The following is a 16,848-nucleotide window of genomic DNA, read 5'->3' as shown; positions in this document are numbered from 1 at the left end:
GTGAGCCAAGTTTTTAATTTAAAGTGAGACTACAACTCGCCAGCCACGTACCAGACGTGTTGCTGGGGTAAAGCGGTCGAACAAGAAGCGCGGCTTTATGCCCCGTCAGTGCAACGTCATCATGCCAAGGTGGAACCACTGCTCGCAGCGACACCTCGCGTTTCGTGCAGAATGTGTACAGGCGTCCGTGATCGCGAGCGGGAACAGCTATCCGGCGCCGTTGTTCGACCACTGAAAATCAGTGTTGCCAGCCGCAGTCTGAGTCACGAAGGGACTTATCGTGGTCGACGTTCCGCTCTACAATTGTGCAGCTGCCTTGCTCAAGCAGTGTGCGTGATTTGAACGGAGATATACGGAAAGGGTCGGTCCTCGACTGTTTCAGGCCACCGAGTTGCGGCAAGTGCATTGACGAGATGCAGCTTAGAAACACACTACCCAGGGTTGTCTAAAAAAAAAAATCAGCCAACATAGAAGCAGCGCATGCAGACGAACCAATTGAATTTTTCGATGTCATAACTTTTCATCGTTCACACAGTAAACCCCCTGATGCTGGAGTGCTTACGTATCCATAACAGAAAAGAAAAAAATGCCGAATAAGCTAGAGGCGTATGTAATGTCGCCTCAGTAATGGGAAAAGTGCACCCGATACACTTATTTCCTCTCTGTTTACAAAAACAGACAGATCTCTCGCGACAACGATATGTAGAGCATACTGTATGCTTGAACGCAAAAAGCTCAACCCAGTGCAGAGACCCCATCATTTCGACTCCTCACTTCGAAGGCGAACAATTTACCCGCATCTAATATTAGGGCCCATAGCGCTGTGGACATTTCACAAGAAATCCGTCAAGGATGTCAATAGCCGCCTAATGTTCGTGTATTAACTTTGGAAACAAATGTGACTATACGCTTGTTGAATACCTCGAAAATTTGGCTGTATGTTCACTTGTTGCGAAAGAGAATAATCTGTTTTGGGGGACGGATTAGAAGGGCGTTGCTATTCCTTCGATGGGACATAGTTGTTACGATGGGAATAGTGACCTTTGCTGCAACAGTATTCGCCTACTCGCAAGTAAAGCTTGTGGACCAGCAAGCAACGGAAACCATCCCTGGGTATACAGCGCGGAGCAACGCGTTTTTTTTTCTAGTGTTGGTGTGTTGGGTCAGGTGTCTTTAAACTTGACAGTTCATGATCACGTTAAGGCTCTCAATAAATGAGGAGTTCTTCCTGTGCTTAAACCAGGCCTCCCGTAAATGAAAATTTCTTCCATATATTCTTTTCGAAAATTCCACATGAGACAAGAATATTTTGCACACGGCGCCGAGTACTAAACGAGATAAAATGTGAAAGCGACATGCATTCTGGATGTGACCTCTGCATAATGGATGAATCGATTGGCGTGGTTCTAGCCGCGAAGCACATTGATGAAGTCAAACGATGCGATTTATTTCGCTATAAGCTGCAACTACATCTCTGAGTCTTTCAGCAACTCTCATTGCATCAAAGCATGACACTCTAAGTTCGCTCAACTCCGACTGTAGACGTCGACAATAGCGCCAATTTCTATGAGCCGTATTATGCATTATTCTCATAGGAATTATGTGTACCACTAAGAAGCAGTCGTGTCGTCGGCGCGGGCGCCGTCGTGCTGTCACCGTACTGACACGCATGCGTGGTACGCGCATTGAGCGTTACGTTTCCAGAAACACGCAGTGCGTTTGGCTGCGAAAGGAACGGAACCAAGTGTGTGCACCGTCACGCTTCACTCGGTAGGCTTTTGTCGACGTTCTGGCTTTTGCTGCTGGCATGAACGTGTGCGTTTCACATACGTTAGCGTTCCTGCCTGGGCAGGATATATCGTGCTAAATACATCGAATCCTATCTTCGTGCGCTCACAAACGCCGACGGTGTCCTTTCGGCCTCATCTTGAGCACCATAGACGTGCGACACCTGCATTAGCATGTACTAGATGGGGAAGTGGGTCCAGCGCGGGCTCCCCGCTGAGGCTTCTTTTATGGAAAGGTTGGTGGCGCCACCGCCGCCTTCACCTGAATGAACCGTCCCACGCGCCGGCCGCACGCTTGTTGCGTCGGGGCCCCTACCGCCGCTGTACGGAGCTTTGACAGGCGTTTCACTATGCTGCATCTACTTTTGGTACTCGGTGGAAGAAACACTGATTTTATTCCCCGCCGCTCTGTGGTAAATAAAATGGATAAAGAGCGACGAAAGCAATGCACACGACGCAACAACGATGGTGCGTCGAGCAGGCACCGGCGCAATTTCGGCGTATTTGAATCGCCCTCGGCGCTTGCTAAGGCATCCGCTGCACCCAGTCCCCCATTCCAGTGCAGTCGAGCTGTAGCGCCGCCGGCGGTGCTCCGCATCACGCCAGCTAACGGCGAGGAGTGGTGCCATCAAGGGGCTCGAGCCGGCCATCTGAGACGTCTCCAACGAAACGCTAAACATTGTCTGCTTTCAATGCTTCGCCTTTGAGAGAAATAGCCAATTTTAACGGTAATCTCCGCTTCTTGCGAATATCAGGTCCCTTGAGACGATGGTTAGCGGCACTACAGAAAGAGAGAGAATAAAAGAAGTATCTCCTTTTAAATGGACGATGATATACCAGCCACCTGGTAGGTACCTACCTACTGGCTCAGGTGTCATGACTGATGGTTGCACATGACCACTTTGAGGAACTGCATTTTTCGTGTAGAAGCAAAAAAAAAAGAAAAAGAAGAAAAGAAAGAATGTTGTAAAGCAGGCAAGTGAAAACACAAGCAAATGATGGGCTGGACATAAGGGGGGAGGTTTATTTTCTTACACTCGGAAAACGGTCAGGCGGGTATGAATGTTCGGCGCAATATTTCTAAACTTAAAGCAGCGTACGCTGCCGCAATGTAGATAAAATAAGCCATACAATAATGCTCCTACATGTACATAATTTCCAGTCTAAGGTACAATTCCCACAGGCTGCTACAAAAAAGACAGGCAAATTAAGCTTCAGTGTTCCCCGCGAGATGGAGCTACAGGTGGCAGCACCGTCGCCGTGTTAGCGGTCGGCGGCACACGATGAAGTATAAACGGCGGCACTTTTCTGTAAAGGATTTAAGTACAATTTTATGGTAATCAAATGCCTTGATGGCAACATATGAGCCTGCAATGCCGCGTTTTCGCACGAAACGCATCGAAAGCTTAGTTTTATCTGAAAGAAGCTGAACGCTTCATTCAAGCGGTGATGTACACTCGGCCAAACAGTGTGTGTTTCGGTACTTCCTTGGGGCTGTTTGTGTACGTTTCGCTGGCGTTCCCATATTCTACTAAAATTTCTGTACAACACAACTGTTACCACATTCTCTGGGAATTTCGCACTGGTTATAAAAATGTCAGTATCTCTGTACAACGAAGTCAAAGCAGCAAGGTAATGCGCACTTCATCATCATATGCTGGCATACATTTCGGTTTCTTTTTTACTTTAATACGCGGCGAAATGCAGACAGTTAATGAGTTGAAGTAATCAAGCCAGGCCACTGTGAGTGACAGCACGTTCGCAGGATCTCTACGTTGTTTCAGACGAGAATATTTTGATCGCAGTAACACTTAAAACGCTTAAGGGCAAAGCTAGCCTTCCGTAGTTCCGCGCAAAGTTACATTTGAGAAGCTAATATCATTAGATTGTTTTATTTTACGTAATAATGGTCGCTGTTTTCTGTCAAGCTAACAAATCCACACTGAAGAGTGACAACAGAAAACTACAGAAATGACCTTGAAACTAAGTGATATGGCGTGCTCCATTTAGGGACTGCTGTCACACATGAACCTCCACTAATACCCTATGTTTTAACTTTGTTTTGTAACAGCAAGTCAAAGCACTCATTTACTTACCCTCATTTACTTGAGATTCATACCCTCATCTCATTACCTTAGCCCCCCCCCCCCCCCCTTCACCCCCCGCCCAACCACTGATGAAAAGAACACCTCGGGCCACCGCGTAAACACTAAACGAAGGTTATGTAAGGATCGCAATAATCACGGTGCAGTTATCGTTTCATGACGCCATAATAAGTGATTGTTAACAATTCTGTCTTTTTCCTTCTTTTTTTTACTAATGAGTGATGTTCACGCCACCTTGTTAACGTTGCGTATTATCACAGATATTGCGCAATTGCAACAAATCGCGAAAATTCGCAAAATCGCAGCATTCACGTGTCGCTGGAACCACTTGATTTCTTAAAAACGAGGGAAGAAACTTTCTGTGGTTTACTCGAAACACAAAGCGACAACAAAATTGGTACGACTGCGGCGAATGGAGGGCGCAACGATCACACATCGCGCGGTCGATGTGGGCAGCTACTAGAACTTGCAACAGCGGAAAGATGACAGCACCCACCTAAACCCTTTTGCACACCGCCAAAAAATACGCACCAATATTTGAGGCCGCACTACAACCATGCTAGAAATAGTCTTTAGATATATGCGTGCCATACCGGCACGTATAAACACGCAGGGTTTAGCACATGAGCCGAGGCGCAATCCCTAATATCCGTGGTTCAACCAGTGCCTGCCAGGTGGCCTCTCTGCTTCATCTCGCGGCCAATAGCAGCTCTCTTTTGCCGTGGTCACCAAAGAACATTTTTCTTCATGCCCTCGATTCCTATAGCCGTGCGCCCACATGTACGAGTATTATTTAATCGCATGGGTCTAAAATATTGCTCGTGGCCCGCAGAACGACTGTGCGGATATTTATTTGCCCTCATATTCACGTAATGCCTATAGTGTATCTATAAAGTGCATACGCATAACAAAAATTTCATATGAATTTAAATTTGGCTGTAAGGCTATCTGCATTCTTAAGACAGTTCACGCACTTATCAGCACTGTGTGTCTGCCTGCCTGTCTATACCTTTAACTGTATTCCCGCGATTTTAGGTGACTGGGTAATCTACAGGCCAATGGTTAGAGCACTGAGCCGCTGTACTGAGAGAACCGAATTTGAAACCCACTATTGGACCAATTTGGGTCACTTGGTACGTAACACTGGGTGTGTGCCGCTCTTCAGTGACGAAGAAAACGGACAGAACCCCTCTCATGATGAATGTCAATTTTAATTTTGATTAGCGTTCAAGCACTTTGGCGCCGAGCTCTATAGCAGCCGCCGAAACTCTTCCTCTTTGAGACGTGTGCCGAAACTGTGGAACTGACTTCGCGAATGCGACTAATGGCGGGAGACTATTGCGGATGGCGGAGCGGTCGCGCACGCATGAATCTCGAAAGAACGATACTCACTCGTCGGGATTTCCTCCAAGACTTAGAGTGTGTTTTATAAGATACATAAGGCGACGGTGCAAACAGAAGAGCAAATAAAAGAAATCACCGATCATTATAATACTCGCCGATTCAAAATTTGAGCGCAGCTGAATACGTGTTTTCATATGGCGATATATTGACTGGCACGGAGAGTCTGTCTTGTGCGGTACATCGCAAACGGAGTGAAGTGTGGCGCGACTGCCTAGCTAATCGGGAGGTCGCGAGAGGCAGCGCGTGGGTGACGTGTGGGCGCGATTCACAGCAGCCGCCGCTGCAGACAAACCTCCGCTCATGCAGCGCTTGTTCTCGTACATGATATCGGACTACGGGCTCGTCGCACGCCATCAGTGAACAGATGACGGCGCGCTACTTTGGCACCATCTCGTAGAGGTCATCGCCGCAGAGCCCGTCTTGCTCAGCACTATGCTTTTCTTCTCACACTTCCGCCACGGGGTTGCTTGCTCTCACGACCAATCAACTCATTCGAATCCGCGCCTTCCTACTAGCAGGTGGCACGCTATATACACTGAGCCACCGGGTCCGCCTGTCTCCTGACGTATCGCTGTACACGTCTTACGGGCTCTTTGGTGGCTCGTTTGAAAGGCGTAAGTGGCGGCCCGACATTCGCCGGCACATTTGGGTTAGCAGCAAGTGAACGATTTACCCCTCACGCTAAATGCTTACCGCAGGTGCAGGGAGAGATGAGGCATCCGTCGGATCCTATCGGCGTGTTCAGGTCGCAGATCTCCCCACCAGGACATGGGTTGGGGCACGAGTCGCGAACTGCGCGTGATAAACAAGTAAATCAGACAATATGAGACTCATTGCGAGCTGCTGTTGTGCTTCAATTGCGCATATTTGGTACAAACGGCGATGGCCTTTCCACTGTATCTTTCTTCAGACGCAATGAAAGTACAACACCGTGGCCTTCATTGACGATCTGAGAAATAAACTCATACACAAAGGCCCCACGGGAACGTCGCTGAAGTAGTGCATGGTCCGGCTTCCGCTACTAGCATGCAATGAGGCGTTTCCTTCGTTAAGATCGCTTCGCTGACTGGCCTCACCAAACTGAACCACGAAACTACCCATTACTTCGCACGTGGCAGAAGCACTTGCAAAAGATCCTTTTATCTCGAAGATATCCATTCATTTCGAAGTATTTTGCCGAAAACATCTATTTCAATGTTAAAATAGTTGAACATTCTTTCTCAATTATTTGTTTGCATTTGGCTCACAACACTCACCTCATTTGCAAAGTATTATAGGCACTGTTCTCCCCAAATAATTTATATTTGCGCGTCAGCGCTTGCTCATCTGCTCTCTTACTCTGGCGCTTGTGGCCTGCGATGTACCAAATCCTGTGAACATGGGCCAACTCCCCAATTTGGTGCCTCTTTTCTACACTAAAGTGTTGCTTCCCTTCACTGCAATGTCCTTCTAGGCAATCAGCATAGACATTTACCATACAACGTCTTCCTAAGCTACGCTATCGCAAAGTTTGTTTGCCGCGCCATGCCAATCACACAAAATGGGGAAAATTTCCAGAGCTTTTCGAGACATTAAGAAAATAAATAAGCTTAGGTGCCATACGTCATAAAATAGTGGTAATGCTTCCTTCGTGAGCGCTGAGCAACTCGGAATGTTAAATAGCTGTACTCACCGCAGGGGCAAGGAGCCACGTAGCACCGCGATGCGTCGAGTGGTTGCATTTTGTGGCACGAGAAGTTTGCAGGACAGAGCACTGGGCATGACGTGGGAATTCCTGCAGTAGTCAGAAAGAAGAAGCACGTGCTAAACACATGAGCAAGTATTGGTCGCATCACAGTACGAAGACTTATGAACATGAAAACATATTGCGACTTGCACTTGGTAAGTTAAAAATACGAAACAATTGCTACCAAGTTTAAATAAAATGTTCAGTAAGACAACTACATGAAAAACAGGGTGAGCTTTTTTTTCTGACGAGGTTGTCCATTTATGCTCTTTTTCGGAAATATTTCGACCTCTACTGCAGACTATACCACGGTTTAATTTCAGATTTCAGATACAGGAGGTATTCAGAGACCTGGATCGGGAAGAATTATCTTAGTAACTTGCGATTCGCTGATGATTTTGCATTGCTTAGTAACTCAGGGGACCAACTGCAATGCATGCTTACTGACCTGGAGAGGCAAAGCCGAAGGGTGGGTCTAAAAATTAATTTGCAGAAAACTAAAGTAATGTTTAACAGTCTCGGAAGAGAACAGCAGTTTACGATAGGTAGTGAGGCACTGGAAGTGGTAGGGAATACATCTACTTAGTACAGGTAGTGACTGCGGATCCTGATCATGAGACTGAAATAATAAGAAGAATAAGAATGGGCAGGGGTGCGTTTGGAAGGCATTCTCAGATCATGAACAGCAGGTTGCCATTATCCCTCAAAAGAAAAGTATGTAACAGCTGTGTCTTACCAGTACTCAAGTAAGAAACAGAAACCTGGAGGCTTACGAAAAGGGTTCTACTTAAATTGAGGACGACGCAACGAGCTATGGAAAGAAGAATGGTAGGTGTAACGTTAAGGGATAAGAAAAGAGCAGATTGGCTGAGGGAACAAACGCGAGTTTCTGATATCTTAGTTGAAATCAAGAAAAAAAAAATGGGGCATGGGCTGGACACGTAATCAGGAGGGAAGATAACCGATGGTCATTAAGGCTTACGGACTGGATTCCAAGGGAAGGGAAGCGTAGCAGAGGGCGGCAGAAAGTTAGGTGGGCGGATGAGATTAAGAAGTTTGCAGGGACAACATGGCCACAATTAGTACATTACCGGGGTAGTTGGAGAAGTATGGGAGAGGCCTTTGCCCTGCAGTGGGCGTAATCAGGCTGATGATGATGATGATGATGATGATGATGATGATGATGATGATGAAGGGTCTTTTGTACCGCAAGGTAACTCACCACACCAATGTCACCTCCACAACCCTGGAAATTTGCATGCACGTTAAGTTTACCTTGAACGTCAAAATAACTTGCCAGGTATTTGTTGACAGTCTCTGTCTGTCTGTCTGTCTGTCTGTCTGTCTGTCTGTCTGTCTGTCTGTCTGTCTGTCTGTCTGTCTGTCTGTCTGTCTGTCTGTCTGTCTGTCTGTCTGTCTGTCTGTCTGTCTGTCTGTCTGTCTGTCTGTCTGTCTGTTATTTCATTGATATATGGACTAATGGATTGATTTTTTATTTGTTTCTTTATTGTTTCGTACTACCGGATGAGAGGCGTGTGGTATATGCAGAATAAACAAACTGCTAGCGTTCACAAGCCATACTGTTGCTGCCGATGTGTTACCGGATCGATTGTGTTACAAAGTCGAATGCGAATATCTTATATAATAGGTGCATCGAATCGGACCCATTCCGAGACGCAGACCCTTTCCACCGCTGTAGGCAGCAGCGAATCTACAACTCGATTCGCGCTGAGAATTATGCAGAAGTGCTGAGCAATTAACGTGCTAAATTGGTCCATGCTTTGTGGTCACTTTGTCCGCGCGCCTTGTTAAACCTATCATCGCATTATTTCTATGTCCACCACAGTTTATCTGACAACAGCCAACGGCACATGTTTGCTGCTTCTGTAACCGACGTCTACAAGTATCATTGTATCTTCGGCACCATCCAAAGATGAACACATTTTTCACTTGACCAAACTGTTGAACAGGTGCGAGGAACGGCAGTGGTCCAGGACAACAGCCTTTTCTGAATCGACTAGATAGCTAGACATAGATTTCTTGTAGCCCCGAAGTGGTATCAGGGAGCTATGGTAGCACAAAAGTACGGAAATATAGCACGGAAATGATACCAGGAAGGCTACAGTGCACGACATCCCTAATGCATAGTCATAACACCTCCACTCCAGGTTATCAAGTCGCCCGTCCAGAAGATTACTCCCGTTGCCACATGACTCCAAGTATTGCAGTGTGTAAAACCCTAAGGTGACTTTTCATAGTCGCCACAGAAAAAGGAAGTTATTCTCATTGTAAATGTTTCCTCCTCTTACAATATCTCCATCGACGTCGCATCCGCCGCTGTGACTACACCATCGGCATGCTCTACTTCATTTCAGTCATGGGTTACCAGGGCTTCTGCATAGATCCGTGTGTCTGATTGATGAGTCGACAATGAAACCGGCAACCACGTATCATGTTATTATCACTGGTCCTCTTCTATCTTGTGCTGTTAGCTCTCTTGTGAACATCTAGCGATCATTCGTGTAATTTTCTTCCACCACCAGAGAAAAAACAGCAGTATTTGGCAACCATGCAGCAGTTATATCGACTCTCAGACGTCGATAGTTTGCCCACCCAGTCTTTTTATACCCTTACACAGGGATTTATGACCAAGTTGTCTCGTGTTCAAAACACGCAGATAAACCGTGTGGGAACATGCCCCCAGATTCCCGTAGAGCCTACTTGTATAGTGAAGATGATTCTCACAAACACATCAAGTCTATTGATCCATCAAACTTGCGTTCACGTGAGGACGCCCAGCCTTTTCAGCGCACCTTATTAGAGTAATTCGAGGCCTCACTATCGGTTTAGATATTGTCAGTTGAATTCGCGTGATAGCGTAAGCGTGAGCGCTTCTTAGGAACAATGTTCTACCACCTGTATTACTTACTGTTATTTTTTTTACCCTTAACAAGTAGGCGTACTGCATTGTGACCCCAGAGTTCTTAACCACTTCGTGCCTCCACAGAGCTGCAAGGCACTCAGTGCAAGAGTGGCTTTTGTTTTTTTCCTCACTCATGATCACATTATATTTTCACGTCTAGCTATTGTGCTGCAGATGCGTATACAGCTCCTCTATACCATCTTCAGTACATAACAAATTGCATGGCCTTGGTGAAGCCCCTGACAGAGTGACTGGCCAGCGAGCGAGACACGATGGTTTGACCTAAATTGGACAGTGACCCTTTCGGATCTTTGTGGGGAGAACTGGAGACCATGTATGCTATCTAACCGTGCCCAACATCTCTTCTGGCGACTTTTTTTTTTAATATGAGGCATTGTTTGCCTCGTTGTGACCTTTTTAAGGTAGGTAGGTAGGTAGGTAGGTAGGTAGGTAGGTAGGTAGGTAGGTAGGTAGGTAGGTAGGTAGGTAGGTAGGTAGGTAGGTAGGTAGGTAGGTAGGTAGGTAGGTAGGTAGGTAGGTAGGTAGGTAGGTAGGTAGGTAGGTAGGTAGGTAGTTAGGTAGGTAGGTAGGTAGGTAGGTAGGTAGGTAGGTGGGTGGGTGGATGGGTGGGTAGGTCGGTAGGTTGGTAGGTAGGTAGGTAAGTTGGGTTAGGTAGGTAGGTAGGTAGGTTAGGTTAGGTTAGGCAGGTAGGTGAGTGGGTAGGTAGAGGTAGGTAGGTAGTAAGGTACGTACGTACGTAGGTAGGTAGGTAGGTATGTAGGTAGGTAGGTAGGTAGGTGGGTAGGTAGGTAGGTAGGTAGGTAGGTAGGTAGGTAGGTAGGTAGGTAGGTAGGTAGGTAGGTAGGTAGGTAGGTAGGTAGGTAGGTAGGTAGGTAGGTAGGTAGGTAGGTAGGTAGGTAGGTAGGTAGGTAGGTACACAGGTAGATTTTTATCTAACCTAGCTTTCATAAAAAGAATAAATGCGTGACCGATGGCGTAATTGAACCTCTGCCGTCGAGCACAGCAGCCCAGTCCTCCAAAAGCTAGGCGACGGTCGCTTTTTTAAATTTTCCGTCGTGGTGTTTCGTACTAATATAAAACGTACGTGCTCAATCTTACTTAGCGGCCAAAACAACCATAACTGCGTCCAGAAGCACAAAATAAACACTTCGTAGAAAATTGATTACGGTAACACATATCGAAACAATACGTCGCAGGCTGCGCGCTCACTCGGGTGTCTAGAAGAAATTTAAAGAAGGCATCCTCAGAAGTAAAGAAGTTGGCGTACGTGACATTTGTCCCTGCGCAACTTGAATTGGCTTCCGCTGTCTGGCATCCATCTCCAGAATACCTAAACGTATCATTCGAATCCGTTCAAAACGGAGCCACCTGCTTCGTCCCTTCCCATAATTCACGGTACACTAGTGTGACTTCTTTGAACCAAATAGGTCTGCCAACACGGAAGTCACGCCGCATCATATCACGTCTTTGTTTGCTGCACTCTTTTTTTTTTTTTACAATCCACGCTCAAGGCACCACCTTCTTAAACCACCATTGCGAACTTCCTATCGCATAAGTCACAGCTCTGCCATAGCACGTTTACCTGGCCGCTCATCTGCCGTGACCACTTCCACTCGGCGAGCATTGTAGCGGGACGGAGGCGCCCGGCCGCTCAAACCCTGGCGGCTAAGCGTTCGGCGCATGCGCGTGGATGATCGGAGCAGGGCGAAAGAAACGCTCTGCTAAAACTGTCTAATGTGTCTATACGCAATCATCGTCTCAAGAGAACCCTCCTGGGGTGCTACGCAGCATAGATGTTTCTGGAATAATTACCAGAGAGAACTCCGGCGTTGCAATGGTTCAGCCACCGCGGGAATGATGGGAAGCACATGAATTTGTCTAATCTTCGTGCTTGTGGCTTTGTTTATAGCGCTTTTTATGCCTTCATTGTCGTAAATTTCAGAGCAATCTATACTTTTCGAAGTGCCGATGACGCTGCAAACACGCACAATTGCTACCAATTGCAACGATTCAGCTTGTCGAGATGGCAAAATAGAAAAGCGCCAAGAGTCTCGAGGCACTGGCTTGCCCGTGATGAACTCATAAGGGAGTTTTATGTCGCTTGTCAATGCATGCGTCCATGGCGTAATGGTTTCCTTATCGAGGTTCTGTGCTGAGTGTTCCTGCGTTCGAATCCGGCTTTCTACCAATTTTAATAATGCTTTTTAAGTTATTTACGACGCAGTACTTACGTATAAATGACAAGTTTAATGTCACGAAGCTTCTTCCAGCCAGAAGGACGAAGTTCAGACAAATCCATGCACTTCCCATAATTCCCATGCTGGCTGAACCGCCCACATTGCAGCTCCGGCAGACGCTAGCGCCAGAGTTGCCTCTAGTAATTGCTGTATAAAACTCTGTGCTATGCCGGGTGCCCCGAGCTCCCCGCTCGCCTATGTTTGCTCGACGGCAATCAGTGAAGAAAGATACGGCGTGACACGCGAAAGCAGCGGACAAAAAAATTGGCTATGGTTCAACGTGTCCTGTTAGCTAGTTAAGCTAACAAAAAAGCTCTGTTAAGCATGGTTAGACAAGGTTCTTCGGTTCTTCTTCACCGCGATCTCTATGGGCAGGGTGCCGAGACCCAGCCTGTGCCTGCGGCGAAGAGTTGACGCGCTCGCACCGGCGCGTGCTTAATCCATGGCGAGACTGAGCGGCCAAGCGCCGCCGAAGCGGCTGCTTAAAGCCTCGCCTATAGTCACGTGGTGCACAAGGCGAGGCTCGAGCGTGCGCAGCTGCGATGCCTCTCCGCAGTGGATCACATGACGTGACGTCACACCTTCACGCTTGCACGCCAGCGGCTGAAGGTCAAACGCGCGACGAGATTAACCTTGGGAGTTGTACCGCGAGAAGAGCTCTCGCTCTAAAAATGTCGAGGTAAAGCCAGACACTCATGTCAACAGGAGCGCACCCTGCGCACGCCGCTTCTTCGTTTCAAACACAGTTGACTCGGCAAAATTACACGCCAGCGCCGCTTATAGTTATTAACCGAATATTGCCATACAGTGACTGCGCTGTCTGCACACTCCGCGCAAGGCGCCTGCCACACCTTTCTGGGGCGCGTCAAGGGCATGTCTCCTGTTTCGGACATTATCTCTACATCCACCGCCGAATGCGAACAGTGCAGGCGTGGCGCATTCTCGCGGCAACCCGTTCCTTTCTTTCGAATACGCTAAAGCATAACATAGTTTTCTATAACTTGCACTGGTAATGCACTCAGTGGGGCGATAAACAAATAGAGATGGCACCGATGGTCTGGCCATGTGGCTCCTTTTTCGGCCGCTCGGGAGGTAACACAGAGGCTTGGTACTGGAACTAGATTCGAGAACCGGAGGCGTACCGAGGAGGGATCTTTATGTCTAGATACATTTAGCTCATTCATCTCAGGGCCTTGCCAGAACTTGCGGTGATTCCGAACTTTGCCACACTTGGACTACCACTTTACCATACGAAGGTGAAGCGCGCTAGCTGTTTTTGCCTTTCTTTTGGTATTATGTATAATACTCTAGCTTCGCCCAGAAATATTTATTTTCGTTACTTTCTTTCAAAAGAAAGGAAATGCAATTAAATTCAGATTCAGATTGTCGTCGGCGCCATTACATGATGCTTCCGTATCATGTAGTTTACCTAGTTTAAATTGTATTGACTGTTGGAAACAATCACTAATGTGTGTTTATTGTGGTGAATCAATGATTAAGGAACAAAGATCGCGGGCTGATGAATACAAAAGTTAAGGGCAACGCAAACTTTTTACTACAGTTTAGCCTTTCCACTTTAGAGCGATAGCTTATATATTTAGTGGGTGAGACGTTTTAGAGCGCATTTATAAGGTGCGATTTCTGCGCACGGGCACGATGGAATAAAAGGCTGACTGAAGATCAGTAGTGCGCTTCTTGGGCGAAAATGCCGTAAACGAGTTCCAGTTACGACGTCATATCCGGCAAAACATGCTCTCAAACCGAAATTTGCCACTTCTGAGTGAGCATACCGCAGTGCATACATTGACTTAAACTGAATCAGAAGTCCTTGTGCTGGGATATATCTTTCAGTTTGTGCTTCATTATGGTCTGAAAGTCCGTCATGCGAACCGTGGCCGAAGAATATTGTTTTAGAAGTTGCGTTTCAGGCCGAATCAGCGGAGAGCTAGACAAAATTTAGTACCCCCCCCCCCCCCTCTCAAAATGGATAAGTGCTGCCATCACCTTGTAATATTCATTTATCGACAATGACTTCTCTGCTGTACAAACTTCAGCAACCAAAATTTCAAAAAAGCAACTGATTGAAACACCGCAATTTTTCGCAACAAAACAAACGTACCGTGGAACTAAAAACGCACGTGAACACCTAAGCGTGAAGCCCGAGAGCACTGTCGCGTTCTCTGCATGCCCTAGTGTGGCTAAGACTTATTGATTGGTAAGCCGCTGCACGCAACTTTTTATTACTGCAGGCCAATGTACTCATATTGCACGCTCAGTCGTTCGCGCTTGTTTAGTCCCGTGTACATTATGCGTAAATTTCATGATCTAACATCTCATGAATAGCTAGTGCATACAAAAAAAAAAAACTTGAGACTGCGCCCACGCGCACGAGCTGTAAATTCTTATAAAACTTCAGGCAACGTTCTCTTTAACGCAAGTCTAATGTAGAACTGAGTGATTATGTTACAAGGTGGGGCAGCCAAGAGTTAGGTGCCCATTATAGAGCTCCAGGTGATGAAAGTTATTCCGCAACGGACCACAACGGTGTGCCTCATATCAGATTTTCACACCGAAAACCCCATAATTACGTTGGCAATCAATAAGTATAATCAATAAGTATAATCAATAACGAGCCTGTTAGCTGAGTTATCTTAAAGATGCACTGAGTAATGCTGATGCCTTTTCTATAATCTGTCTTAGCGATATCTATATCGTAATAGATCAACTTTGCATTCCAAGGAAACATGGATGAAAGCCAAGAAAATGAAAATTATCATAGAGAGGAACAAATGTAGGTAAATGTGGCGTATACGCAGTGAAAGGGAGTGTGCAATTATAAAACTTGGCACATTTCTCATTGAGCCCCCCCCCCCCCCCCCCCAGCACCTACAAATCTCAGCAAATAGATAATTTTCGAGAAGCATCTGCTATTTTTAACCGGGATGCGCACTATTGCCCTTTAGGATGCTTCTGCTGTACTTTTGCGCAAACACAATCGGTCTTTGACAACGAAAGCGCACCTGGAAAAGAAAACAGGTTTGACCATTCTTAATCGTGCCGAGACGTGAGTGTTATTTCATGAGACCTTTGCTTGCAACGTGCTGTGGGCCTCATTTTAAACCCGTTCATGCTCGTGCTTAAGGAAAGCAAAATTTGTGAGCGACTAATAATCAAATAACGAGAGATTTGGTTATGGTAATATTGCGACTTTTGCATCAGAAAAGACCGTCTACTCCGCATTTGTGGCTCTTATCCGACGTCATCAGCGACACTCACAGCATACTTTTAAAAGAAAATGAGGCGAGCAAGGAAACCCAAATCACAAGAAGAAAAAAAACTGGCAGGTCAACTCTGGTGAATACTTATTGATGCGAAAGCATCAACTCAGCCACTGAGCGACAAAGGCGGCGTCTCTCGTCGGGCGAGCGAAAAACGGCCTCTAAATTCCCATTGGCTGTGACGCCAGATCATGAGGCGCCTCGACGGAGCAGAGCGGGCGAAAGCGAACACCTGCTGCCGTGATAGCTCGCGAGGTGTTGCGTGAGGGGAGGGGCGATCGCCGCGACGCACGTCTCCCTGGATTTCGGAAGCCTGTGTGTTCTCTGCGCGTCCCATGACGGTGCAAGCTCTCGCTTGCGTTCTAACCACACCTCGGTAATCACTGTCAATAAATTGCTGTATAAAAATACAGAACAAATTCGAAAGGAAAAACGTTGGTGGCAGTAAGCGTTGGAAAAGCGTGTCAACGCACTTGCTTGCCCACGAGAATTCCATAGCTTGAAGCATTCAATTGGGCATTCAATCGGACATGAATGCTTTCGCATTTAGAACTCATAAAGAGTGGTTAGGTGTCCTCAGACTTTATTTTAGTGCGACAGCAATTATATAGACTCTCCAGGCACGTCTTCACTCAAGAAGGGTATTGAGCACGGGCTGGACTCTTAAGCAAAATTATACCCTTTTGCCACACAACAGTAATCGCCATCTGTCTTGTCCGCATTTCCTTTTTTTAGCGCGGCGAGCCCAGTAATTCCAAGAAACGAATGGCATGCCCATTATCAACATCATGTTGATAATGGGCATGACAGAGCATTCTCGACAGGAAAGCAGTGAGCGCAGCGTTTTCAAGGAAGGAAACGCAAGGAAGACTGATGACGTTTATTGTTGTGTGGCAAATATACACCCCAAAGGGCGTACATTTGCTTAAGTGTGTAGTTGGTGTTCCATTACAAATGTCATTTACTGGGCATACAAAGACAAGGGGATAGAAAGAACGACGAAGACAAGCGCGCTTTGAACCGTTGCCGTCTGCGCGATGTTCCGTATAAAGGCTAAAGTATAAACCCTATGCAAGCGATCTTGCACGTGACAGCGACAAGCGACGCGATGGAGATGGCTGTCGCGTTCGCTCGTCGCCTACAAGTGGCACCCCATGCGAGCGATGACTTCGAGCGACGTCTCCCCATTGTTGCCGGTATGAGGGCAGCAATATAGGCGCCGAAGCTAGCGTGGCGCGTGCTTTATTAACTTAAGTTGATGTATTTTACTGTAAATAAGCAGCATAAAATATTTCTGAAAGTCTTGCAGTAGGTTCTTATCCTTGCACGTATCAAAATTCAATCGTTTGCTCGTTCCGTGCGACAAT

The 16,848-nt window shown here is 46.7% G+C and overlaps 1 protein-coding gene across 1 annotated transcript in view; it reads right to left on the bottom strand.

Annotated features, from left to right (window-relative positions):
• LOC135900947 (nucleolar and coiled-body phosphoprotein 1-like) overlaps positions 1 to 16,848 on the bottom strand; it is a 74,156-nt gene that overhangs the window by 26,727 nt on the left and 30,581 nt on the right. The window contains exons 9-11 of the mRNA XM_065430574.2: positions 6,969 to 7,070; positions 5,990 to 6,088; positions 2,647 to 2,697 (exon numbers count right to left, since the gene is read on the bottom strand). Of these exons, the coding sequence (XP_065286646.1) occupies positions 2,647 to 2,697; positions 5,990 to 6,088; positions 6,969 to 7,070 (252 nt within the window). The remainder of the gene's footprint in view (positions 1 to 2,646; positions 2,698 to 5,989; positions 6,089 to 6,968; positions 7,071 to 16,848) is intronic.

Source organism: Dermacentor albipictus, chromosome 2 (genome assembly GCF_038994185.2).
Source record: "Dermacentor albipictus isolate Rhodes 1998 colony chromosome 2, USDA_Dalb.pri_finalv2, whole genome shotgun sequence".
Classification (NCBI taxonomy): domain Eukaryota; kingdom Metazoa; phylum Arthropoda; class Arachnida; order Ixodida; family Ixodidae; genus Dermacentor; species Dermacentor albipictus.
Note: the sequence above shows the minus strand (reverse complement) of the source record. Positions and strands in the feature narration are given on the sequence as shown.